General features: G+C 65.4%; 1 protein-coding gene across 7 annotated transcripts in view; it reads left to right on the plus strand.

Annotated features, from left to right (window-relative positions):
- Positions 1 to 22,380, plus strand: part of ADGRB2 (adhesion G protein-coupled receptor B2) — a 55,501-nt gene extending 33,121 nt beyond the window's left edge. For 3 of the 7 annotated variants that reach the window (XM_066204328.1, XM_066204329.1, XM_066204326.1), the window contains exons 2-31: positions 717 to 1,524; positions 5,629 to 5,712; positions 6,970 to 7,134; positions 9,553 to 9,717; positions 10,387 to 10,551; positions 10,628 to 10,729; positions 11,068 to 11,174; positions 11,905 to 12,099; positions 12,196 to 12,264; positions 12,353 to 12,461; positions 12,607 to 12,753; positions 13,330 to 13,405; positions 13,475 to 13,577; positions 14,470 to 14,513; positions 15,913 to 16,039; positions 16,459 to 16,562; positions 16,873 to 16,975; positions 17,225 to 17,375; positions 17,613 to 17,682; positions 17,785 to 17,851; positions 17,960 to 18,045; positions 18,603 to 18,701; positions 19,415 to 19,586; positions 19,658 to 19,753; positions 19,898 to 19,937; positions 20,071 to 20,744; positions 20,997 to 21,032; positions 21,283 to 21,387; positions 21,522 to 21,575; positions 21,671 to 22,380. In XM_066204328.1, the coding sequence (XP_066060425.1) occupies positions 732 to 1,524; positions 5,629 to 5,712; positions 6,970 to 7,134; positions 9,553 to 9,717; positions 10,387 to 10,551; positions 10,628 to 10,729; positions 11,068 to 11,174; positions 11,905 to 12,099; positions 12,196 to 12,264; positions 12,353 to 12,461; positions 12,607 to 12,753; positions 13,330 to 13,405; positions 13,475 to 13,577; positions 14,470 to 14,513; positions 15,913 to 16,039; positions 16,459 to 16,562; positions 16,873 to 16,975; positions 17,225 to 17,375; positions 17,613 to 17,682; positions 17,785 to 17,851; positions 17,960 to 18,045; positions 18,603 to 18,701; positions 19,415 to 19,586; positions 19,658 to 19,753; positions 19,898 to 19,937; positions 20,071 to 20,744; positions 20,997 to 21,032; positions 21,283 to 21,387; positions 21,522 to 21,575; positions 21,671 to 21,865 (4,503 nt within the window). In that variant the 5' untranslated portion in view covers positions 717 to 731 and the 3' untranslated portion in view covers positions 21,866 to 22,380. The remainder of the gene's footprint in view (positions 1 to 716; positions 1,525 to 5,628; positions 5,713 to 6,969; positions 7,135 to 9,552; positions 9,718 to 10,386; positions 10,552 to 10,627; positions 10,730 to 11,067; positions 11,175 to 11,904; positions 12,100 to 12,195; positions 12,265 to 12,352; positions 12,462 to 12,606; positions 12,754 to 13,329; positions 13,406 to 13,474; positions 13,578 to 14,469; positions 14,514 to 15,912; positions 16,040 to 16,458; positions 16,563 to 16,872; positions 16,976 to 17,224; positions 17,376 to 17,612; positions 17,683 to 17,784; positions 17,852 to 17,959; positions 18,046 to 18,602; positions 18,702 to 19,414; positions 19,587 to 19,657; positions 19,754 to 19,897; positions 19,938 to 20,070; positions 20,745 to 20,996; positions 21,033 to 21,282; positions 21,388 to 21,521; positions 21,576 to 21,670) is intronic. The other 4 variants (XM_066204327.1, XM_066204330.1, XM_066204331.1 and 1 more) reach the window with 4 other exon arrangements.
- The last annotated feature ends 1,669 nt before the right edge of the window (positions 22,381 to 24,049 follow it).

Raw genomic sequence — 24,049 nt, forward strand, 5'->3', positions numbered from 1 at the left:
TGTCCCCCGCCGTCCCCAGGGCTGTCCCCTTGCCCTGGGCACGGGTTGAGTGATGCTGACATGTGCACGGCGGCCTCGGCCTCTGTAGAGCCGTGCTCCGGGCTCACTTAATAAGGCCACCACGTGCATTATTTTATTAATGAGCTATTAAAGAGCTTTTCACGGTGATGCTCCGCATTCCCAGAGAGGTATCCAAGAAATCTGCACTGAGCGGTGACGGCTCACCCTGTGCCCGGCTCTTAGGGACAGCTGTGGGGACACCACGCCGCTGGGGTGTCACCGTGCACGCCCAGCTTGTCACCCCGAGCTGCCAGCCTGTCCCCACCAAGCTCCAGGGCACCAGAATTAGCTCCAAGGGCTTTTGTAGCCCTGTCTGAAGTTGTTTGGTGGCTCCTTGCCCAGGCTGTGCTCGGGGGGGGTGAGCTGAGGGTGGGTGGGGGGTCACAGCAGCGGGGACCTGCAGGGCTGGATCTCTGCTCTGGTGGTTTTGGGGCGAAGCCCTCACCGTGTGCTGTGCTGTCCCCAACCTGGGGACTCCTTGGCACAGCAAGGGGTCTCCTGTAAACCCTGCAAGGTGGCAGATGGGGACAGGTGGGGACATGAACTGGGAGGGGACTGGGGGTAACTGGGACGCTGCTCCCACACCACCGGAGCTCAGGGCAGGGTGCTGACCCCCAGCCAAGCCTCTGTCCACGTGTCCACCTGTCTGTCCGCAGGGCAAATGCCATAGGATGACCGCTGCTGGTCCCCTCTTACTGGCTGTGATATCGTCTGTCCTGTGGCTCACGCGGGGCTTCGACCCGGCTCCCAGCGCCTGCTCCGCCCTGGCCTCGGGCGTCCTCTACGGCTCCTTCTCCCTCAAGGACCTGTTCCCCACCATCTCCTCCGGCTGCTCCTGGACCCTGGAGAACCCCGACCCCACCAAGTACTCGCTCTACCTCCGCTTCAACCGGGAGGAGCAGGTGTGCACGCACTTCTCTCCCATGGTGCTGCCGCTCGATCACTACCTGGCCAACTACACCTGCGACCCCCGGGGCGAGGCCAGCCCCGCGCCCTCCCGCCAGCGCCCCGAGCAGCAGCAGCAGGAGGAGGAGGAGGACGAGGAAGCCGAGCTGGAGCTTTGCGAGGGGGCGGGACCCTTCACCTTCCTGCACTTCGACAAGAACTTCGTGCAACTGTGCCTGGCGGCCGAGCCCGAGGCGGCCCCGCGGCTGCTGGAGCCGCAGGCGCTGGAATTCCGCTTCGTGGAGGTGCTGCTCATCAACAACAACAACTCCAGCCAGTTCACCTGCAGCGTGCTGTGCCGCTGGCTCGAGGAGTGCCTGCAGGCTCCCGGGGCTCGCCGCTGCGGCTTCACCCACGCCGGCTGCAGCTGCCAAGCCGAGAGCCCACCGGCCCCCCGGCGCAACGGCACCCGGCCCCCGGCCCCCGCGCCCACCCCGGCGCCCTCCGACCCCGACTGCTGCCCCACCGAGCTGCATTCCGCGAATGCCAACGAGCTCGACCTGCCCGAGGTGCCCCACGGTGAGTGGGGAGTGGGGAGGGACCGCCCCGAGCAGGGCTAGGGGTCTCTGGGTGCTCCTGGTGGTGGTGGTTGTGGAATTCTGCCTGTTGGGAAGTGTGTGTGGGGCAGGGAATTGTGTAGGGGGTGGACCCTGGGAGTGGAGGGTGCCAGTGGGGCACTGGGCATGGAGCAGGGAATGTTCAAAGGATGGATCGTGGGGGTGGAGAGTGCCGATAGGGCACTGCGCATGGAGCAGGGAATTGTGTAGGGGATGGGTCCTGTCTGTGTGAGCTCTGTGGGACTGGAAAGTTCCAGCTGGGAGCTGTGCATGGAGCAGGAAACCGAGAAATGGATGGATCCTGGTGCCAATGGGGCACTGGGCATAGAGCAGGGAATCTGCAGTGGATGGATCCTGCCTGTGCACGTTCCTGGGATGGGATTGGTGCCAGTTGGATGCTGGGCATGGAGCATGGAGTGTGCATCCTTCCCATGCACACTGCGCAGGGCTGAGGGGGTGTAGCTGGGTGCTCTGCATGGAGCAGGAAAGCTGGTGCATGGAGCAGGGAATCCATGGGATGGATGAATCCTGCCTGAGCACACTCCTCAGGGCAGGAGGATGCTGTGCATGGAGCAGGGAATCCATGGGATGGATGAATCCTGCCTGAGCACACTCCTCAGGGCAGGAGGATGCTGTGCATGGAGCAGGGAATCCATGGGATGGATGAATCCTGCCTGAGCATGCTCCCTTAGGCTGGAATGGAGCAGGGAATCCATACAAAGTTCAAATCCTCGGAGCTGCAGCTCGGACGGCTCAGGCACGCCTGGCAATGCCACGGTGACCCCACCTGTGCCAGGGCTGGTGCCGCGGCTGCTCTGGCACGTCCCACGCGGCTCCCCGAGCTCTCTCCCCACCTCCCCGGCGCGGGGCAGGAGCGGGAGCCGGCTCTGCCTTGGTGGAGACGCGGAAAACAATTTGCAGGTAAAAATGACCCTTTGCCGTGGCAAATTACCCTTGACTGCTGCAGCCCGGGCCGCTTGTTATTCCAGGCAGGATGTCACGGCACGGCGGCCGGGCTATTAACCAGGCGGAATGAGGCCATTTGCTCGTTCCGGGATTGTGGGAATGGCTGGGGATAAAGCAGCCGGCACCGGGATCGGGCTGCCCGAGGCGGGGCCGCCCTGCCCTGGCGCTGCCCGTGTCTGCCGTGCCAAGCCCGGCGCGGTGATGCGGGGGATTTTGGGACACAGCTGGCCAGATGTTGCCGGCAGCAGCCTCAGGGTGATGCGCAGGCGGGAGCAATCCCCAGCTGGGCTTCGGCGGGGTCTTTATCCGGCAGATTAGGTGGAGGGGCCGGGCCGGGGGGTGTAGAGATAATTTCATTGGGCTTTAGCATTTATTTCAGGAGCTAAATGTCATTACGGGCAGATCCCCCAGTAAATCCCCGGTCCGTTACAGCTGCAGGGCTCTAAGTCGCCTCATCCCGAGGGGAGCTGCTTGAGCTGATTTCGTTTTGTGGGGTGGTTTTTTCCCGGTTTTCTTCCCCCCCTTTAAACGCCACTCCCCTTGATTAAGAGCTCAGCGCCGGGGTCAGGTGCCAGCCCCAAGGCCAGCCTGGCTGACCCTGTGCCCGAGGGGTGACACCTGCCACGGCTGGGGGATGTCCCGGGAGAGACGGGAGCCAGGATGGGATGGAAAAGTGGGATCCAGGACGGGATGGAGAAGGGGGATCTAGGATGGGATGGAGAAATGAGATCCAGGATGGGATGGAGAAGTGGGATCCAGGATGGGATGGAGAAGTGTGATCCAGGATGAGATGGAGAAGCAGGATCCAGGATGGGATGGAAAACTGGGATCCAGGATAGAATGAAGAAGTGGGATGCAGGACGGGATGGAGAAGCAGGATGCAGAACAGGATGGAGAAGTGGGATTCTCCAGGATAGGATGGAGAAGGGGAATCCAGGAAGGACTGGAGAAGTGGGATGCTCCTCCAGGGGATCCAGCACACCCCCAGGGGCGGCTCAGCGGGGTTATTCCCCCCAGGCTGTCCCAGGGCCCTGCTCGGGGGTGTCCCTGCAGAGCTGGCAAGGCTCCGCACCACATCCCGCCCCTCCGCCTGCGCTGGCCGCAGCGCAAACTCCGGCTCCTTCTCCAAATTACATTTGACATTCAATTAAAGGCTGGAGCGCCCGGAGGCTCAGTGTTATCGCGGCGCCAGAGCCACGGGGGCGATGCTCTGCCTCGGCCACCCCTGGTGTCACCGTCCCCCCCTGGTGTCACCGCGCCGAGCCGCGGGGCCGCGGCACAGAGCGCCCTTCATGCGGCCGCGGGGGATGTCCCGGGCTCCCACCTGGCCTCCCCCCGGGCCCCCCGGGGTGGAGAATGGTCGCCTTTCAGGGGGATGGTGGCACGCGGGGCCGGGGGGCTGAATGGCGCCTGTGAGCCGAGGCTTGGCGGGCGCCCAGCGCTGATCTCAGCCGCTCCTCCACCGCCGCAGCGACGTGGGGCTGGCACCCGCCCAGAGCGTCCCCACGGCGGTGACCCCGGGGTCCCCCCGCGCCCGCGTCATCCCCGCCCCGGGGAGGCTCTCCCAGGGGGATTCGGGGGATGCGGGCGGAACGCGCGGACGGGCTGGAATTTTGTGGGGTGATTTTGGGCGTGCTCAACCCCGTGCCTCCTCTAAAGACCCCCTCAAAGGGGTGGCCCCCACTTTTGGATGTCCTCTGGGTGACCCTGATGTGCCAAGCAGTTCCAATTTTGGATTTCCCTCACCCCCAACCCTGTACAGAAACCAACCCTCAGCGACGTGCTGCCGGGACAAGGACACCACCGTCACCTCGGGATCCCCAAAGGGACACCCCCGATGTCCCCAAAATCACCTCCTACCCCTGCACCCCCCGGCTGTGCTGTGGGGACCCCCCTGGGCAGGGTGGGGTGCTGTGCCAGGGCTGGCTGCAGCCTCCCGGCGGTGACAGCCGAGGATTTAGTGCTCTCCAAAGGAAATTGAATTTGGTGTCTCTGTCGAACACAAGCCAGGGAGAACGCCCTCGTATATCCTCGGGATTTATGGTTTTTTCCCCGGGCTCTTTGCCGTGCCGTGTGTAATTCTGCCATGGTGCTCTCAGAGCGGAGGGGGGATGGCCCTGTGGGGAATTCAGCCCCACAGACCCCCCTGGGCATCCCTGCAGTATCCCCGGGTCCCCTCTGTGTCTCCCGTGCCACCGGAGATTCCGTGCCCTGGATGGGATGGACCTGAGGGTGCCAGCGGGGAGCCCTGAAGGGTTACCCTGAGTTAAGGCAAAACTCAGTAAATTTGGGGCTTTTTTTGGACAGCACACTCAGTGCCAGAGCTGGCTGTGCTCCCTGCCTGGGGCTGGCTGTCCCCGCTCTGTGTCCCACTGGGAGTCCAAAGCACCCTGCCAGCGCCAGGTGTCCCCATGCCACCTCCCGTCCATCCCCTGGGGACACGGCTGTGCTTGGCTGGCAGCTCAACAAGGCACTTGTGCCATCCCTGGCTGCTCTCCTGCCTGTCACAGCAGCGAGGAGACCACGGCAGGTTTGGGGGTGACATGCCTGGGGTGGGGTCCCCCACGGCACATCCAGCAGGAGCAGCTGGGGTGGATCCACGGCGAACTCCAGGGCCCGGATTTGGGGACAAGAGTCCCTCTGGAGGACAGACAGGGAGGTGGCCGAGGGAGGCGTCCCCCTGCGCCTGCAGCCGCGTCCCCCGCCGAGCCCCGCACATGCCAGTTAATTTCACGCCAAGTGCTCTTGATGGATCACTTGTTATTTTTGGTGAGCCGAGCCATAAATTTGTGCCACCTCACTGCAGCGAGCTGATAAGTGGGGACGGGAGAGCACCTCTGCCTGGCACGGTGGGGCCACCCCGGTCTGGGGTCCAGCTGCCACCCCTGGGACACTTCTGGGGTAGCTGTGACACACGTTTGGGTGTGCTCAGTGATGCTCAACTGGGTCTTGTTGCTCTCATGGGTGCTCAGCATGGGGCTGGGCATCCCTGCATCCCCCTGAAATGTCCTGTGCTGGCCTGTCCCCATCCCTGTCCCCATCCCTGTCCCCATCCCTGTCCCCATCCCTGTTCCCTCATTTGGGCATTTCTCTCTCCCAGGCAATGCAGTTGAGGAGAACCAGAAGGTGAAGACCCAGTGGCCACGGTCAGCGGATGAACCCGGGGTCTACATGGCCCAGACAGGTACCAGGAACGGGCAGGGGGACACTGGGGACACTGGGGACACTGGCGACACTGGTGACACAGGGCTCGTGCACCTGGGCAGGGGTGATGGAGATGGAGCGACTCCCTTTATCTTCCTTCCCACGGACTGGCTTAATTTGCTCCATTTATATATTTTTTCCTCTGCACTTTCCTCCGAGGGTTGTAAAGCACAAAAAAGAAAAAAAAAAATCTATTAATTGTTTCGTTCAAATGTATTTATTTGGCAAATCCATCTGGGTAATTTGAGCGTGCTGCTCCCCCCTCCCCAGCCTCCCTGATTTATGGTCGGAGGGCCGGGAGGCGAGCGGGAGATGGATGGCCCCCGGCTCTGCTCCATGTGCCTGGCGTGCACAATTCCCGGCCACACTCGGCTGCTCACGGGGGTTCTGCCCCCCCTGGGGGCTCCTGGGTGACCCCAGCGGTGACCCTGTCCAGTCTCGGGGTCCCTGTGTGACACAGAGAGACCCCAGCACGTTGTCACCGCCGCGGGTGACACGGAGCCCGCGCCCTGCCTGTCTCCAGGACAAATGGTCCCCTTTGGAGCCCTCCCCCATGTATCCCTGTTTAATTTAAACGGATGGGCTCTGCTGCTGGGCTGTCCAAGAGCCTCAGAGACATCATCAACCTTAATAAGAGCCGGTTGTTGTAAATGTCAGTGTGTGACGGGGTCGGGGAGAGGGAGCAGTGGAGGGCTGCCCGTGCTGCTCACGCTGCCCGTGCTGCTCACCCTGTCCGTGCTGTTCACTGCCCCCTGCCCATCCTGCCCACTGCCCACCCTGTCCCTGCTGCTCCACTGTCCACTGTCCACCCTGCCCACCCTGCCTGTGCTGCCCACCCTGCGCACGCTGCCCACTGTCCACCTTGCCCACCCTGTTCCCTGCTGTCCACTGCCTACCCTGCCCACCCTGCTCATCCTGTCTGCACTGCCTGTGCTTCCTGCCCTCCCTGCTTGCTCTGATGGATCCTGTCCCTCATCCCAGCTGCCACGCCGTGTCCCAATCCCTTCATCTGCTCCATCTGCTGCTGAACCCAGCGAGGCCTCACCTTCCTGCCACCCTCAGTGCCACCCCTGTCACCCGCACCCCCTCATCGCCACCCCTGCGCTCACCAGTGTCACCCACCCGACTCCCTGCCCTCTTTGTGGGGCTGCACTGGTGGCATGTCCCCTGTCCCCGTGGGCTCTGAGGCTCCCTGTCCCCTGTCCCCGCGGGCTCTCAGGCTCCCTGTCTTCGGCAGGGGACCCCGCAGCGGAGGAGTGGTCGCAGTGGAGCGTTTGCTCCCTGACGTGCGGCCAGGGCTCCCAGGTGCGGACGCGCTCCTGCGTCTCCTCTCCCTACGGGACGCTGTGCAGCGGGCTGCTCCGGGAGACCCGCACCTGCAACAACACCGCCACCTGCCCAGGTACGGGGGACACCGGGGACACCGGGGACACCGCGGGGCCGCGCTGCCGGCTCCCCGCAGGGCTGAGCGGGCGGGTGGGGACAGGCAGAATGCGTTGCTGGGACGTCTCTGGGGTCTCCTCGGGGTGAGAAGGGTGGCTCGGCATGGTTGCGGTGCCCACCCTGTGCTGGGGTGCTCCGGGTGCTGTTGGCATCCCTCCATCCTCGAGGATCCCTCTTGTTCTAACCACCTTGGGAGGTGTCGGAGCCCTGGGCACTGAGAGTTTCAGACTTTCTGTGCCGGCAGGCACTGACCCCCAAGGAAAACGCTGCATTTGACCTGAGGCCTCGGGAAAGGCTTCCCAAATTGACTGACAGCACCGGGATTGTGGGTGTGCGGGGCCCCAGATGCCACAGGGGAGACGCCTGGGATGGGTGCCCCGCACCCCGTGCCCTGTCAGCGCTGCTGCCGCCGGGGATTCGCCTCGGCGGCTCCTTCCCATCCTCTCTCCTGGCAAACCCTGAGCTCCTCCTGGATGTCCCCGAGGTTTTGTGCTGGAGCCTGGGGGATTTGGAGCCTGGCATTCCCAGGGGCTCCCCATGACGTGGGGCAGGAGCGGGCTGAGCCGCTCAGCGCCTTGGGGCAGGTGACGGGCAGGATGATGAGGATCTGTCTGTCTGTCCGTGGTGCTGTCCGTGCGTCTCGTGTGGGACACGGGAACCGGAGGGTCCTCAGGGTGCCACTGCCCTGTCCAAACCTGGGGGGTTTCGAGGGATTTTCACCTCCAGGACAGGGAGCAGGGAGTGCAGCCCTGTCCTGGCACTCCAAGGACATCCTCTAGGATGGTCCCTGACCCTTTCCCGGGAGCGCTGAGCTCCCACGGATGTGAGCGGCAGGTCGTGCTCCGTGTGCTGACGAGGATTGGGGTGAACCGTGTGTGGCTTTGGGGGGGGACATGCGCCGCCAGGACCCCAAAAGAGGCACAGGGAGCAGCAGCAGCGCCGCTGCCAGCTCAGGGATTTGGGATGATGGCGGGGCAGGCAGTGCTGGGAGCTGAGCCCTGGGCAGGGCACCAGGGGTCTGCCACGCCGGGACCCCTCAGTGCCAGCAGGAGGAAGAGGAGGAGGAGGAGGAGGCTGGAGCCCCCGGGCTGTGCTGTGTTGCAGTTCCTGGCGTGTGGGAGGAGTGGTCCCCGTGGAGCCTGTGCTCGGTGACCTGCGGGCGAGGGGCCAGGACCAGGACGCGGCGCTGCGCGGCCCCGCGGCGCCGAGGGAAGGCCTGCGAGGGCCCCCACCTGCAGGCCAAGCCCTGCAATATCGCGACCTGCCCGGGTCAGTACCTCCCTCTCCCCGCGCTCCTTCTTCCCGCCGGGAATGCCAGGACAGCGCCAGGGCCGCGCTCCCGGCGCTGCCAGGGATGGGTGGCACCGCCATGGGGACGTGGGGCACAGGGCTGCTGTGACACTGGGCGCACCATCCTGTCCCTGCTGAAAATCCAAGTGGAAAATCGGTGCTGTTGGTCGGGCCGGGGTCTCAAGACCCCCGCAGGGGCAGGGGTCCAGCCTGGGGACCACAGAGGAGGCGGCTCCTTCCCCACCCATCTGCTGTGTCTGGACATTGTGGGGTACAGGGGGGTGACGAAGGGGTCTGTCTGCACACAGGCGGCAGTGCCACATCTGTCCCCTCCCTCCTGCCTGCCAGGAGTGGCCGTGGTGGCGGCTGTGGGGTTTCTGCGGTGGCGGGCAGGGGTGCCACGCCTTGGATGGTGTCCCCATGGGGACCCCATGTGTGATGTGGGGCAGCTGGCAGGGAGCAGGAGGGAGGGCAGGAGCTGCTCTGGCACACGGCTTTGGCCACGGCAGTCCCGTGGAGGTGCTTCTGGAGTTGTGAGCTTGGCAGGGAACGATGCCAGGGATGCTGGGTTTGGTCAAAAGCAATGCCAGGTGTGCTGGATTTGGCCGGAAGTGATGCCAGGGATGCTGGATTTGGTTGGAAGTGATGCCAGGGATGCTGGATTTGGTAGGACTAATGCCAGGGATGCTGGATTTGGCCAAAAGTGATGCCAGGGATGCTGGATTTGGCCAAAGGCAATGCCAGGGATGCTGGATTTGGCCAGAAGTGATACCAGGGATGCTGGATTTGGTTGGAAGTGATGCCAGGGATTCTGGATTTGGTAGGAAGCAATGCCAAAGATGCCAGAAATTCTAAGTTCGGTGCGAACAACACCCAAGCCCCCACTCTGAGCGCGTCCCTCGTGTCACAGCCGCTGTGAGGGCCAGTCCCAGCCACAGCCTCCAGGCCCGGCACAGGCCGAGCCGGCACACCCGTAGGTTGGACCCGTTTCCCGGCCAGCCCGGGGCGGGTGGCGGCGAGCCGGGGGCCGCGCGGCCGAGCGGCCGCTGTCCGGTGGGAGCTGACGGCGCTCTCCTTGTCCCCGCAGTGGAAGGGCAGTGGCTGGAGTGGGGCGCCTGGAGCCGCTGCTCCGTCACCTGTGCCAACGGCACCCAGCAGCGGACGCGCAAGTGCAGCGTCTCGGCCCACGGCTGGGCCGAGTGCCGGGGGGCCCACGCCGACGCCCGGGAGTGCTCCAACCCCACGTGTCCCAGTAAGGCCCCGCGCGCTGGGGGGGGAGCTTGGGGACGGCCGCGCGTTGGGGTGCGGCTCCCGGCACGGCCCGGCCGCGGCGCCGCCGCGGTGTCACCGCCGGTGACACCCGGAGTGCCGGCAGCCCAGCAGGAGGCTGAGGGTGATGCCAGGGATGACCGTCTCAGCTGTCACTGTCCCCTCAGCTGTCACTGTCCTCGGGTCGTGGTGGGGACCCGTCGGTGCCAGGTGGCTGCGGGTCCCGCCGTGCTTTTGGGCGTAAAAAGCACGAGGGAGCTCTGACGTGTGTGCACACGGGGCTGGGGACGACTCTGGGCGTGGGGGACAGCGGGCAAAGGATGGACCACGGGGTCCTCATCCTGTCCTTCGAGCCGCTCCTCGCTTGGTGGGAGAGGTGGTGGCATCCGTGGCAGCCGCCGAGGGAGGTGGCGGCTGTGCCGTGGTGACCGTGGATGGTGACAGGGAATGAGGGTCACCTGCAGCAGGACGAGCATCTGCACCAGGATGCCAGCCTGCCCCCAAAGAGATTTAAATCACCGATCCATGGATTTCACACCCCGCGGGATTCCGGCTCACAGCGCGTCGGGGCAGCGCCGATGGCGCCCCGTCCCCGCGGGTGCCACCCTCCGTGGGCAGAACCAGGCGTCCCACAGTGTCCCCATCCCCACAGCAGACAGCAAGTGGGGTCCCTGGAACCACTGGAGCCTCTGCTCCAAGACCTGCGACACGGGCTGGCAGCGGCGCTTCCGCATGTGCGAGGGCACGGGCATGCAGGGCTACCCCTGCGAGGGCACCGGCGAGGAGGTGAAGACCTGCAACGAGAAGAAGTGCCCAGGTATGGGGTAGCCCACACCCCGGAGCCCCCGAGCCCCACTCCTGGGCAGTGCTGAGCCCCCCTTTCCTCCCCCCAGCCTACCACGAGATGTGCAAGGATGAGTACGTGATGCTGATGACCTGGAAGAAGACGGCTGCCGGGGAGATCATCTACAACAAATGTCCCCCCAATGCCACAGGTGACCCCCAAATGCCCCCAGGGCTGGCGTAGGGCAGGGGGTGGCATCAGGGATGAGCACCCCCAGACTCCAGGAGCAGAGGGTGGCATTAGGGGTCACTCCAAGCCGCCTGGAGCAGGGTAGGGGGTGGTGGGTGACATCAGGGATGAGCACACCCAAAGCCCACGGGCACGGGGTGGCATTGGGATCAAGCCACCTGGAGCACGGCAGGAGGTGGTGGGTGACACGGGGGTGAAGCACCCCAAAGTCCCCTGGAGCTGCTCAGGAGGGCTGTGGGTGGCACCGAGGTGCCAGGAAGTGATTCCAGCAGCAGCCCCAATCCCTAATCTCCGTCACAGGGACTGCCAGCCGCCGGTGCCTGCTGAGCCCCCACGGGGTGGCCTATTGGGGTGTGCCCAGCTTCGCCCGCTGCGTCTCCCACGAGTACAGATACTTGCATCTCTCAGTAGGTGCCCGCTCTGGCACGGCCCCTTCTGTCCCCTGTCCCTGTCCCCGGGGCGCTGTGCCATCCCTGGCACCCCAAGAGGTGCCACCTCACCTCTCTGGCATGGGGAAACTGAGGCAGGGGTTCCTGGGAGGGCTGGGAAAGGGGATCCCATCCAAGCTGCGTCCGTGGGAATCGGTTTTGGGATGGGAAGGTTCGCTCGGATCCACCCCAGAGCTGGAGGGGGGTTCTGGTTGGAGCTGCGTTCCTATGAGTTTGGGAAAAGGCTTTTTGGGTGGGGAGGATGTCCCCTGACCCCCATGGATGTCCCCTGACCCCCATGGATGTCCCCTGACCCCCATGGATGTCTCCTGACCCTCATGGATGTCCCCAGACCCCTGTGATCACCCACAGACCTCTGTGGGCTTGGAATATTGTCCCAATCCCGGAGCTGGAGTGCTTGAGTTGTGTTCCCACATGTTTGGGAAAAGGGGAGGGATGTGTTGGGATGGGGAGGATGTCCCCTGATCCCCATGGATGTCACCTGACCCTCATGGATGTCCCCAGACCACCCTGGATGTCCCCAAACCCCCGCGGACTCCCTCAACCTGCACATCCCGCAGCAGCCTTAATTAACACAATTAGCTCCGCAGCGTCCCCCGGGCTCTGGGGACGATAAGCGACACACGGCACTGCCGGGCGGGGGGGTGGTGACAACAGAGTGACACCGCTGTCCCCGCCCTCGTTGCAGCTGCGGGAGCACCTGGCCAAGGGCCAGCGGGTGCTGGCCGGGGAGGGCATGTCCCAGGTGGTGCGGAGCCTGCTGGAGCTCATGGCCCGCAAGACCTACTACAGCGGGGACCTGCTCTTCTCCGTGGACATCCTGCGCAACGTCACCGACACCTTCAAGAGGGCCACCTACATCCCGTCCTCCGAGGACGTGCAGGTAGCGCGGGCAGGGGGGACGGCCAGGGTCCCCTCCCCGGGGGGAGGTGACGGCCGCTCGGGCTGTCCCCAGCCCCGCTGAGCCCCGTCCCCGCAGCGCTTCTTCCAGGTGGTGAGCTACATGGTGGACGCGGAGAACCGCGACAAATGGGAGGATGCCCAGCAGGTGAGGGACGCAAGGGAGGTGGCGGCACGGTGTCCCCGCCCTGGTGACGCGTCCCGGTGGGTTTTGGAGCTGCCCCCGTCTGCCGCAGGTCTCTCCCGGCTCCGTGCACCTGATGAAGGTGGTGGAGGACTTCATCCACCTGGTGGGGAACGCGCTGAAGGCTTTCCAGAGCTCCCTCATCGTCACCGACAACCTGGGTGAGCGGCGTGGCGTCCCGGGTTAGGGCAAATCTGGGAGAAAAAAAAAACCCAGAAAATCGGGGATACAAACACCAAAAAGTCACCCCAGGACACGGGGGGTGACACAGGAGCGGGAGGTGACCCCCCTGGTGTCCCCTGACAGTGACCAGCATCCAGCGGGAGCCCGTGTCCGCCGTGTCCAGCGACATCAACTTCCCCATGAAGGGGCGGCGGGGGATGAAGGACTGGGCCCGCAGCTCCGAGGACAAGCTCTTCATCCCCAGGGAGGTGCTGAGCCTCGCCTCGGCCGGTGAGCGGGGGGGGGGGGGGGCCCGGGGGTGCGCACATCTGGTGGGGTGAGCACATCTGGCGGGGGGTGTGTGGGCCCACTTGGAATGTTCCTGCACGTCTGGGGCGGTGCACAGGGGTGGGTGTGTGAGCCTGCACATCTGGAGCATGCAGGTGTGCACGCAGGTGGGGACACGCACACATGAGTGCACACCTGGATGCGCACACCTGTGTGAGCCTGCACATCTGGAGGTGCGCATGAGTGTGCACATCTGGGAGCATGCAGGTGTGCACACAGCTATGAATATGCACGTGCTCCTGCACATCGGGATGTGCACGCAGGTGTGAGCCCGCACATGCCAGTGCACATCTGGGAGTGCGTTCGTGTGTGCACACCGGAGCGTGCACATCTGGAGGCCTGCACACCTGCCTGCACACATGGGCGTGCACATCTGCTGCAGATGTGGGCTCACATCTGGCTCCCATTCACACGCACCTGAGCTGCGCCCCCGGGCCTGCCGGCGCACATCTGGGTGCACATCTGGCAGCCCCGCGTGTCCCCTCCCGCGTGTCACCCAGCCCGTGGCTCTCCCCGCAGAAGCCGAGGAGTCGTCGCATTTCGTCATCGGGGCGGTGCTGTACCGCACGCTGGGGCTCATCCTGCCCCCGCCCAGGTGAGTGGCACCGCCCCCGCTGTCCCCCGCTGTCCCCCGGCCTGTCACAGCCCGTGTCCCTCCCCGCAGGAGCCCCCTGGCCGTCACCTCCAAGGTGCTGACGGTGACGGTGCGCCCGCCGACCCGGCCCGCGGAGCCGCTCGTGCTGGTGGAGCTGTCCCACATCATAAACGTGAGTGTCCCCTCCTGTGTCACCGTCAGTGTCCCCTCCCGTGTCACTGTCAGTGTCCCTTCCCACATCACCAACATGAATGTCCCTCTTCCCATGTCACCACTGTGAGTGTCCCTCTCCCATGTCACCGTGAATGTCCCTTCCCACATCATCAGTGTGAGCGTCCCCTCCCTTGGCATCCAGAATGTCATCATGGCCCCCTTCCCATGTCACCAGTGTCAGCGTCCCCTTCCCACATCACCAACACGGCTGTCCCTCTTCCCATGTCACCAGTGTGTGTCCCCTCCCAACACGAGTGTCCCCTCCCATGTCACCGTGGATGTCCCTCCCCACACCACCAATGTGAGTGTCTCCTCCCATGACATCAATGTAAATGTCCCCTCCAGTGTCACCCATGTGTGTCCCCCTCCAGTGTCACCAGTCTGTGTCCCCCTTTCCACATCAATGTGACTGTTCGTGTCCCTCGTCATCACTGAGTGTCCCCTTCCCGCGTCATTGTGAGTGTCCCCCTCTGTGTCATCCACGTAAGTGTCCCTTGTCCCACGCTGTCATCGTGAGTGTCCCCTCCCACGGTGCTGCCCTTCCTCATCATCAGCCCTGCTGTGTCACCAACGAGTTCCTTCATCCCCACCACAAGTGTCCCCTTCCCCTCCCACGCCGTCGATGTGTCACCCTCCTGTCCCACCACTGTGTCACCTCCCAGCGCCACGTGGGTCCCTGTCACCTGCAGGCACTGTCAGCCAGCCAGGGACCAGCACTTCCCAATTTGTGGCATGGTCCCTGTGCCCACAGTGGGGATGTGCCAGCCCTGGGAATGTCCCCAAGGGCCACATGTCCTGGTGGGGTGGGGACAGGGCTGGGGGGCAGCCCTAACCTGTCCCTGTGTCCGCAGGGCACGTCCCACCCGCAGTGTGTCACCTGGGACTACTCGAGGACGTGAGTGACACAGGGACACTGGGGACAGGGCGGGGCTGGGAGGGAGGGAGGGCAGCAGGGACAGGGAATGGGGATGGGAACAGGGTTTGGAGCAGGGATGGGAGCAGGGATAGGAACAAGGATGAGAGCCAGGATGGGAACAGGGATGGAAAAGGGTGGAAGAAGGGATGGGAACAGGGATGGAAACACAAATGGGAGCAGGGACGGGGGAACGGGGATTGGAGCAGGGATGGGAACAAGGATTGGAGCACAGATGGGGGAGCAGGGATGGGAACAAGGATGGGAACAGGGATTGGAGCAGGGATGGGAACAGGTTGGAGCAGGGATGGGAACAAGGATGGAAACAGCGATGGCAGAGCAGGGATGGGAACAAGGATGGGAACAGGGATGGGAGCAGGGATGGGAGAGCAGGAAAGAGGAGCAGGGACAAGCAGCCGGGACCATCCCTCCCCGTCTCCCAGCCCCACCGGCACGGGTGAACTGAGCTCCCGTGGGATGGATGTGGCCCCGGAGCCGCGGGGCCGCCCGCGCCAGGCTGCCAGATGTGATTTGTTGGCGCTGGCAGGAATGCGGGAAAGTAGGGCATGAAGGGGGGCAGGCAGCGCTGCGGGCTGGGGGAGGGCACTGCCAGCCCCCCTGCCCAGGTAGCCACGGGCGGGCCACGGGCTGGAGTCACTGGTTCATCCCCCAAACCTCTGGCTTGGCTGTGATGAGCGTGGCGGGTCTCAGCCCGGCCCCAGGGACAGTCCCCAGTTGTCCCACAGACCCAGTTCCCGGTTTTCTTGCTGTGCTGGAAGCTGTGGCTGCTTCCCCTGGGCATGGCAGTGTCACCTCCCTCTCTGCTCCCTCCTCACTGGGGAGGGTCCCCATGGCAGGAGGGTCCCCAAGGGGGGTGGGTCCCCATAAAAGGAGGGGTTCCCATGGTGGAAAGATCCTCCTAACAGGAGATGTCCCCAGGATAGAAGGGTCCCCAAGGGTGGTGGGGTCCCCAAGGGCAGGAAGGTCCCCATAATGGAGGATCCCCATGGAGGGAAGGGACCCCGTGGGACGAGGGATCCTCATGGAGACAGGGAATCCTGACCCCACGCAGGTGCCAGGGGGCTCGTGGGGCTGCTCCTGGCACAGTCCCCGCCCCTCCCCGCGGTGTTTCCTCCCCCCGCCCCAAACCTGTGCGGGATGATTAAACGCGGAGCCTTTCCCCGGCACCGCTCCCAGCAGGATCAGCCCGGGGCAGGGATGGCTTCAACCCCCCTCCCCGAGCTCGGGGGGGTCTCCCGGCAGTGCCCCCCTCCGTGCCTCCCCCCCGGGCAGGGCCAGGAACGGGTTAACTCCTCCGGAGAGGCGCGAGGGGCTGCCCGCGTGTTTGATCATTTCAAATTGCTCTCTCCCCATTAATCAGGGATGCTGGCTTGGGAAACTGGGACACGGAGAGCTGCCAAACCCTGGAGACCCTCCCGGCGCACACCAAATGCCAGTGCCGCCAGCTCGCCACCTTCGCCGTCCTCGCCCAGCTGCCCAAAGACCTGGTAGGGGACAGGGACAGGGTGGGGACAGCCACCAGCCCGCTGGGGACACGGGATGTGGGTGGGGGTGACTCCCGGGCTGGGCGGGGAGGGGTCCTGAGGGAGGGTGGGGATGGGCACGGAGCGTTTCCTACTGGGACCAGGTGGAGGGTGGGGGTGTCCCCATTAGCCAGGGGAGGGGTCTCAGCACCCCCAGCCCCCCCAGCAGGGTGGGTTTGTGTGGGCAGGGGCTGTGGTGGTCCCTAGAGCACAGTGCAGGGCACTGAGGAGGGGAGGGGGCAGCCCTGACCCCCCACCCCATTGCCATCCCACCCTATTGGCACCGGGAAGGTGCTTTGGCTGTGCCACCACTGTCACCGACCCCCTGTGGCACCCAGCTGTCCCGGTGGGCTGAGCCGGTCCCCCCCGGTGTCCCCCCCCAGGCCATGGACCCCTCGGGGACGCCGTCGGTGCCGCTGATGATCGGCTGCGCCGTGTCCTGCATGGCCCTGCTGACCCTGCTGGTGATCTACGCCGCCTTCTGGAGGTGACCCCAGGGCACACGGGGACCTGGGGGGCACCTGGGGCGTGAGGCCGGGTGGGGACGGGGGTGACAAGGCGGGGACATGGCAGCGGGGAAGGCTCAGCATCGACGGGATTAATGGCGACGGAAAACCTGGCTGGGAGAAGATGTCCCTGCCCCAGGACAGCGCCCACCCCGTGGGACATGGGACAGGGACGTGGGACAAGGGACAGGGATGTGGGAAAAGGGACAGGGATGTGGGACAGGGACATGGGACAAGGGACAAGGGACAGGGACAGGCTGGCCCCCCGGCCCCACGCCGCTCCTGCCGCAGGTTCATCAAGTCAGAGCGCTCCATCATCCTGCTCAACTTCTGCGTCTCCATCCTGGCTTCCAACATCCTCATCCTCGTGGGCCAGTCCCAGATGCTCAGCAAGGTGGGTGCCACCACCCTGCCACCACCAGTGCCACCACCCCGGGCAGGTCCCAGGCCGCTCGCCTCGTCCCCTGCTGGCTCCCAGCAGCAGATTGGATTTGGATTAACTCGATCCCGGGATTAAATCCCCCCCGCCCCACGCTCCGGTGGCTTTGACACAAACCTCGCCGGGCGTGGGGGTTTAACCACCGCGCTGCCGGGCACGTGGGCGTGTTCCCCTTGATGTCCCCCGTGTCCCCACCCCCCGCAGGGCGTGTGCACCATGACCGCCGCCTTCCTCCACTTCTTCTTCCTCTCGTCCTTCTGCTGGGTGCTGACCGAGGCCTGGCAGTCCTACCTGGCGGTGATCGGCCGGATCCGGACACGCCTGGTCAGGAAGCGCTTCCTGTGCTTGGGATGGGGTAAGATCCCGGCGTGGGTGGGAGGGGGGGCACCCCTCACCCATTCCTGGAGCCCCCCAGGCTCGTCAGAGGGGAAACTGAGGCACGGCGGAGGAGAAGAGCAGACCCAGCTGTCTCGGTTGCGACACCCTCCGGCTGTCAGAGGAGCCCCATCGCTGTCCCCAGCCCTGGGACTGGCACAGGATGGGGACAATGCCACCTTCCTCCAGCTCCTCCAGCCTCGTGTCCCCTCTCCAGGGTTGCCAGCCCTCGTGGTCGCCGTCTCCGTGGGCTTCACGCGGACCAAAGGCTACGGGACGGCGAGCTAGTACGTGGGGACAGGGGACACGGGGGCTGCTGCGGGGCTGGCTGGGAGCAGGGCACGGTGACGGGGCTGTCCCCTGACACGCCACCCCACGGTCCCCCGCAGCTGCTGGCTCTCGCTGGAGGGCGGTTTGCTCTACGCCTTCGTGGGACCCGCTGCCGTCATCGTGCTGGTGAGCCGCCCCCGAGAGCTTTGGAGCCCCCCAGAACCCACCCGGGCGGGGGGCTGGTGCTGTGGGCGGGGGGGGTCCGTGCCAGCCCTGAGCCCACCCCTCCCGCAGGTGAACATGCTGGTGGGCATCATCGTCTTCAACAAGCTCATGTCCCGCGACGGCATTTCAGATAAGTCCAAAAAGCAGCGAGCTGGGTAAGTGCCCTGCGCCCCGCGGGGGGGCTCCCCGGGGCTGCCCCCTGCACCCTGCCGGGGGCTGGGCACGGGGGGTGCCCCGGCAGCGGGCTGAGGGTGGGGCAGGTGTCACCCCATCGAGTGGGCGGCGGGGGCCGAGCCCGGGGTGAGCGCAGCCCCTTTGTTGGGGGGCTGCTGGAGGGGCAGAATGTTGGGGAAGGGCAGCCACCCCCCCTGCTCCTTCCCTCGGGGAAAGCGAGTCCGCAGGCCGCAGCCCCCCCTCCGTGCCCACCCCCTCCCCTGCCGCTTGGCCACCCCCCCTCGCCATTAACAGCTGCCGCCCTCGACTAACCCGGCGCTCTCTTTCTCTCTCTCTCTCTTTCTTTCTTCTCCTCCTCCCATTCGCTTCTTGCCTGTGTCCGTCCATCCATCCCTCCATCCGTCCATCTGTCCATCCCTCCCCGCCGTCCTGCCTTGCTCCCCGTGTCCCCTCCCCGTGCCTGCATCCCCCCCGCCCCCCGACCCCCGCGTGGCCCGGTCCTGGCCGCGGGGGCGCCGGGGGGGCGCTGGGCCGGTAGCTCCAAGCCCCCCCCGTGCGGCAGCCTGCTGCTGAAATGCACCAAGTGCGGCGTGGTGTCCAGCGCGGCCATGACCTCCGCCACCGCCAGCAGTGCCATGTTAGTGCCCGCCCCGGGCCCCCCGCCCCGAGCACAGCGCGGGGGGAAAGGGGGCTCTGGGTGTCTCCCTGGAGGGTTTGTGGGGGGGGGTCGGTTTGGGGGTCCCCGAGGGGAAGGAAAGGGTGACGCTGTGTGCTCGGGGCGGGGAGCGCGCGTCCCATCACGTCTGCATGGCATGGCTTCCCATGGCAGGTCACCTCATCGCTGGGGTTTTGGGGGGGTCGGCTCTGCTGGCCTGGGGGTGTGGGGGGTGTCCCCCGGGACCCTCTTCCCGGCTGTGTGAGCTCCAGAGGCTGCCCGAGTCCCCGCTCGTGGAGGTTTAGTCACGACAGAGGCAGCCCCGAAATTCACCGCTAAAAAACAACAAAAAAAAAAGAGAGAAAAAAAAATCCCCCCCTCTGCTGTTCTGGTGGCCGTGGGAGGGTGGCGGTGGCCCCGCGTCCCCCCAGCACCCTATGGCTGTGTGGGGACAGGGACACACCCCGCGGGGCTGGAGCCCACAGGTCCCCTCAGCCCTCAGTTCCCCGCCGGCGCTGGCTTGGGGACACCGAGGAAGAGGGGACAGCCGTGTCACACAGCCCCGGCCGTGCTCGTGGGGCGCGGGGCGAGGCTCGGGGGGCTGCCGCGGGGGAGCGGGGCGGTGCTCGGGGGGGGGCTGTCCCGGGGCTGTCCCCCCCCGCGGGCTCACCCCGGCCCCTCTCTCCCTGCGCCAGGGCATCGCTGTGGAGCTCCTGCGTGGTCCTGCCTCTGCTGGCGCTGACCTGGATGTCGGCCGTGCTCGCCATGACCGACCGGCGCTCCATCCTCTTCCAGGTCCTCTTCGCCGTCTTCAACTCCGTCCAGGGCTTCGTCATCATCACCGTGCACGGCTTCCTGCGCCGAGAGGTGGGGCGGCGCCGGAGGGGCGCCGGGGGACAGCCCTGGCCGCGGGGCCGTGACCGGCTCTGTCCCCGCAGGTCCAGGACGTGGTCAAGTGTCAGATGGGGGGGTGCAGGAGCGAGGAGAATGAAAACTCGCCCGACTCCTGCAAGAACGGGCAGGTGCAGATCCTGGTGAGTGGGTCCCCCCCTGGAGACCCCGCCGCTCAGCCCGTGCCGGCCCTGGTGCTTCATTTCCCCGTCTCTCTCTCTCTCTCCCCCCCCTCTCTTTCTCTCCTCCTCTCTCTCGCTCTCTCCCCTCTTTCTGGATTTTTATAGACAGATTTTGAAAAGGACGTTGACCTGGCGTGTCAGACAGGTGAGCTCTGCTCTGTTGGCGTCATGCCGCACCTGGGAGGGACAGGCAGCACCAGCCGGGGGGGTCTCTCCCGTGTCCCCCACCCTCCGTGGGACCCCTCAGGACCCCTCTGACCCCTCTCCCTGCCCCACAGTGCTGTTCAAAGAGGTGAACACCTGCAACCCCGCCACCATCACGGGCACCTTGTCCCGCATCTCCCTGGACGGGGACGAAGACCCCAAGCTCAACACCACCTCGGAGGGCGGCCTGGGCTTCTCCAGCCTGCCCGGCAACATCCCCCCCGCCAGCATCCTGGTGCAGGTGCCCAAGATGACTCCCAACGTGGTAGCGGGTCTGACCGAGCTGGGCGAGCCGCCGGCACAGCAGCTCGGCCTGGAGGCGCCGGGCCCCGTTTACCTGTGCACGGAGAGCAGCCTGAGGCCCCTGGAATACGGCTGGATCCGGGCCCCCGAGCCCCCCCGAGAGAGCGATTACATGATGCTGCCCCGCCGCACCGGCAGCCTCAAGCCCTTCCCCCGGGACGAGGGCACGCTGGGCGGCGGCGGCGGTGGCGGCGGCGCGGAGGAGGCGGTGCCCGGCGGGACGGGGCGCCCGGTGGCCGAAGGGGACGCCTACCCCGGCTTTGTGGCCGTGGATCACGTCAACGTGAACCTGAACCAGCCCTACGCCACGGTGAAGGCTCCCTACGGGCTGCAGTTCAAGCAGCACCCCACGGTGAGGCAGATCCTGGCCTCGGAGCTGTCGGAGCGCAGCCGCACCATGCCCCGCACCGTGCCCGGCTCTGCCATGAAAGTGGGGTCTCTGGAGGTGAGCGGGGGGCTGGTGCCCGTGAGGGGAGGGATGAGCGTGCCAGGACATGTGTAGGGGTTGCATGAATTCCCCCCTGTGCTGTCCCCTGGCCATCCCATCCTCGGCGGGATGAGCTCCGTGTCCCCAGCCGGGCATGGATTGGGGCTGGCATGAGCCCCCAAACCCTGTTCCCCCTGATCCCGGATCCGCAAAGACCTTTCCCTTTTCTTCTCCATCTCCTCCCCCTGCTCCTGCCTGTGCCCCTGCCAGAGGAAGAGGTTGCGGTACTCTGACCTGGACTTCGAGGTAAGTGTTGCCATGGAGGCGTCACCGGTGCCACTGTGGGGGACTGACTCAGTTTGTCCCCGCTCCCTTGACCAGGCAGGGGTTTAGACCAGGAGTTGGATTAAAACACCGATGATGAGCGTGGAGTGGGCTCTGCTGCTTGTCTGGGATGGCCCAGGAAGGCAGGGACAGTGACAGGGACAGGGAAAGGGACAGTGCCGAGGGACAGCGGGCAGCGCCGATGGCCACAGGCTCTGCTCTGCCCCCGCAGAAGGTGATGCACACACGGAAACGCCACTCCGAGCTCTACCACGAGCTCAACCAGAAATTCCACACGCTGGACCGGTACCGGGCTCCTTCCACCGGCTCCTCCAAGGTGAGGAGGCCCCATCCTGCCCTGGTCTGCACCCTGCAAACCCTTTACCTCCTCCTGCATGGACTGCGGCACCCCGGGGAGATTGGGGGCAGCCAGGGGCGCCGCTGAGGCTCAGGGTTCGGGTTTTTCCGCAGCGAGAAAAGCGGTGGAGCGTCTCGTCGGGTGGCGGGGACAAGAGCACGGGCAACGTAAGTCCTGAGGGTTATCCCATCCTGGAGAGGGCTGGAGGTGGCTGTGCCCCGGGGCGGTGGGACAGAGCCCAGAGCTGCCCCTCACCCCGCAGGATGTGACCGGCCCCGAGGAGCAGCGGCCGAAGGCTCCGGCCGCGCCTCCCAAGCCGTGGAGCACGTTCAAGGCGATGACGCTGGGCTCGCTGCCCAGCGCCCAGCGGGACCGGCTGGAGCTGTGCCGGGCAGACTGGGACAGCCCGTGTGCCGGCCTGGACGGGCCCGACGGCGATTTCCAGACCGAGGTGTGAGCCCCGAGCCCCATCGCCGCCGCCTCCGCCCCGTGCGCGGCCCCGCCGAGCCGACACACGCTCTGGGTTTGCTCCGGGGGCAGCCGGGGGGGGGGTCCCTGCCCGGCCGGAGCCGATTGTCCCCACCCCGGGAGAGCCGCCTCCCGCTCGTCCTCGCGCGGTTCCTCCTCCTGCCACCCACCCCGGGATGCGGGTGTGGAGGGGACCCGCGCCCTCTCTCCGCCCCCCCCATCCCAAAATGCTCACCCACGCTCACGCCTGCACCCTCCCCCCGGGGGCAGGACCGGCCGTCGAGGCCCTCAGACCTTCGTTCTTTTCTACCGGGATGTTTCTTCACACGCCGTGCACCGTGTGCACGCCAGCGGCCGCCCCCTGGGACGCCCCCCTTCCCCCCAAAAAAAGAAAACCCGGGACCCCCGCGGCCGCCCCCCCCTCCTCCCAGCCCTCCCCACCGTCCCCACCCCACGGGGCAGGTGCTGTCGTTGTTGGAAATAAAAGTTCACTCTCTGTGGTGCCGTGGGGCCGCGGCCGCCGCCTCGTGCTTCGTGCTGGGGGGTGGCTGTCGCTGTCACCCAGGCTGGACCCCCCTGCCCCAAAAATCCCACCCCTCGAGCAGGGCTGATCCTGCACCCACGCACTGCAAATGAGCATCTGATCACAGGAGCCGGGAGCGGTAATTACATAGTAATTAAATGTGAGTAAATGAGGAAATTTGGAGGCCGGAGCAGCTCCAGGTGAGAGCTCCAGGCATCTGGAGCTGGGGGATGCAGCCTCTGAAGATGGAGCTGAGGCAGCAGGAGCAGCGGCTGTGGTGGGAATTCTTGGAGCAGGAGCTGTGGTGGGACAGCAGTGGTGGAGGAGAGGACATCCCTGCACATCTGGGATGAGAGGTTTTGGATCACGGCACCAAAACCCTCCTGCCGTGAGTGCCGTGGCTGTTCCTCACTCTGGGAAAAGCCTCCCGAGCTTCCTGAAGGCTTCCCGTGGACAGGACAGGCTTGGAAGGAGCAAAGGGCACTGCCCAGTGCGGGTTGGTGGCCCTGCCCGGTTTGGAGCACGGGACAGCACAGGAGATGCTGCTCCCAGCCCCAGTGTGCCTGTGCTGGGGACACTGGGACAGGATGTCATCCTTGGAGGGGGGAGGCCCCTCCCTGTCCCCACCGTGGTACATCCAGTTAAGATGGAAGTGCCAATTCCATAACCCAGTTCATCCCAGCAGCGCCCAGTTTGGGTTTGGGGCGTGGGAAGAAGTGATTTGGGGGTTCCAGGGTGGGAGTGAAGAGGAGGGGGTGAAAGGAGCCAAATTATTCCACTGCCACCTCCTAACAGGGATCCAGCTGTGTGGGGATGAGCACGAGGACCAGGGGTCAGGATGACGGGTCCTGGCACAGCCAGGGGGGCTCAGCCGTGCCTCCCAGCCCCATGGAGGGTCAGGGGCACCATCCCTTCCTTGTGGTGTCCCTAATTCTGCCGGTAAAGGCAGCCACATCCTCAGGCTCTGGTTTCTGGGATCCCCAAAGCTGGAAGTGGGGGGATCCAGGGCCTGCTCCAGCTCCCCTCCTCTCCTTCCCAGCCAAACACAGCCGTGAGAGGCAGCGTCAGGGTTTCCTGGGGCATCTGTTGGCAATTAGCGGCTTTTATTACTCATGGAGACGCCAGATGGGGCGAGGGAACGGAGCCCGGGCTCGTGGTGTGTCCCAGCATAAAGGGGACAAGGGACAGCCCCCGATCCTGCGGGATGGGGGTACAGGGTGGGTCAGAGCAGACCCCAGAGCTCTGGAGCCGTTTTCCATCTGCAGCTCCCACCGGAGCCAGGCTGTGTCCTCCCCCCAGCGCCAAAAATGTGCAGTTTGGGGGGCGGAAATGATGGAGAGGCGGCTCTGAGGCTGCGCAGGGGGACGGGGAGCTCGGGGAAAGAAATTTCACCAAAAAGAGGCAAAAGTGCTGTTCTAGCACCGCGGCTACAAACGGCCCAGCCAGGCTGGAAAGAATTCCTGCAGGCACTCTCCTTCCTGGCTGGAATTAGGCGAGGAGGAGGGGTGGAATTGTGCCTGGATTGGTGCAGAAATTAATGCTGAACCGCTGAAATCCTCACCGCAGGAATTCCCTCCTGTGCCTCGGCCAGGCCGGCAGCTGCCTCGGAGCCAGCGTGGTCCGGACGGCGTCATCCCAACCCTCATTCCC

Source organism: Chamaea fasciata, unplaced genomic scaffold (genome assembly GCF_029207755.1).
Source record: "Chamaea fasciata isolate MVZ Bird 193981 ecotype frontalis unplaced genomic scaffold, bChaFas1.0.hap1 SCAF_26, whole genome shotgun sequence".
In the NCBI taxonomy this organism is placed as follows: Eukaryota; Metazoa; Chordata; class Aves; order Passeriformes; family Sylviidae; genus Chamaea; species Chamaea fasciata.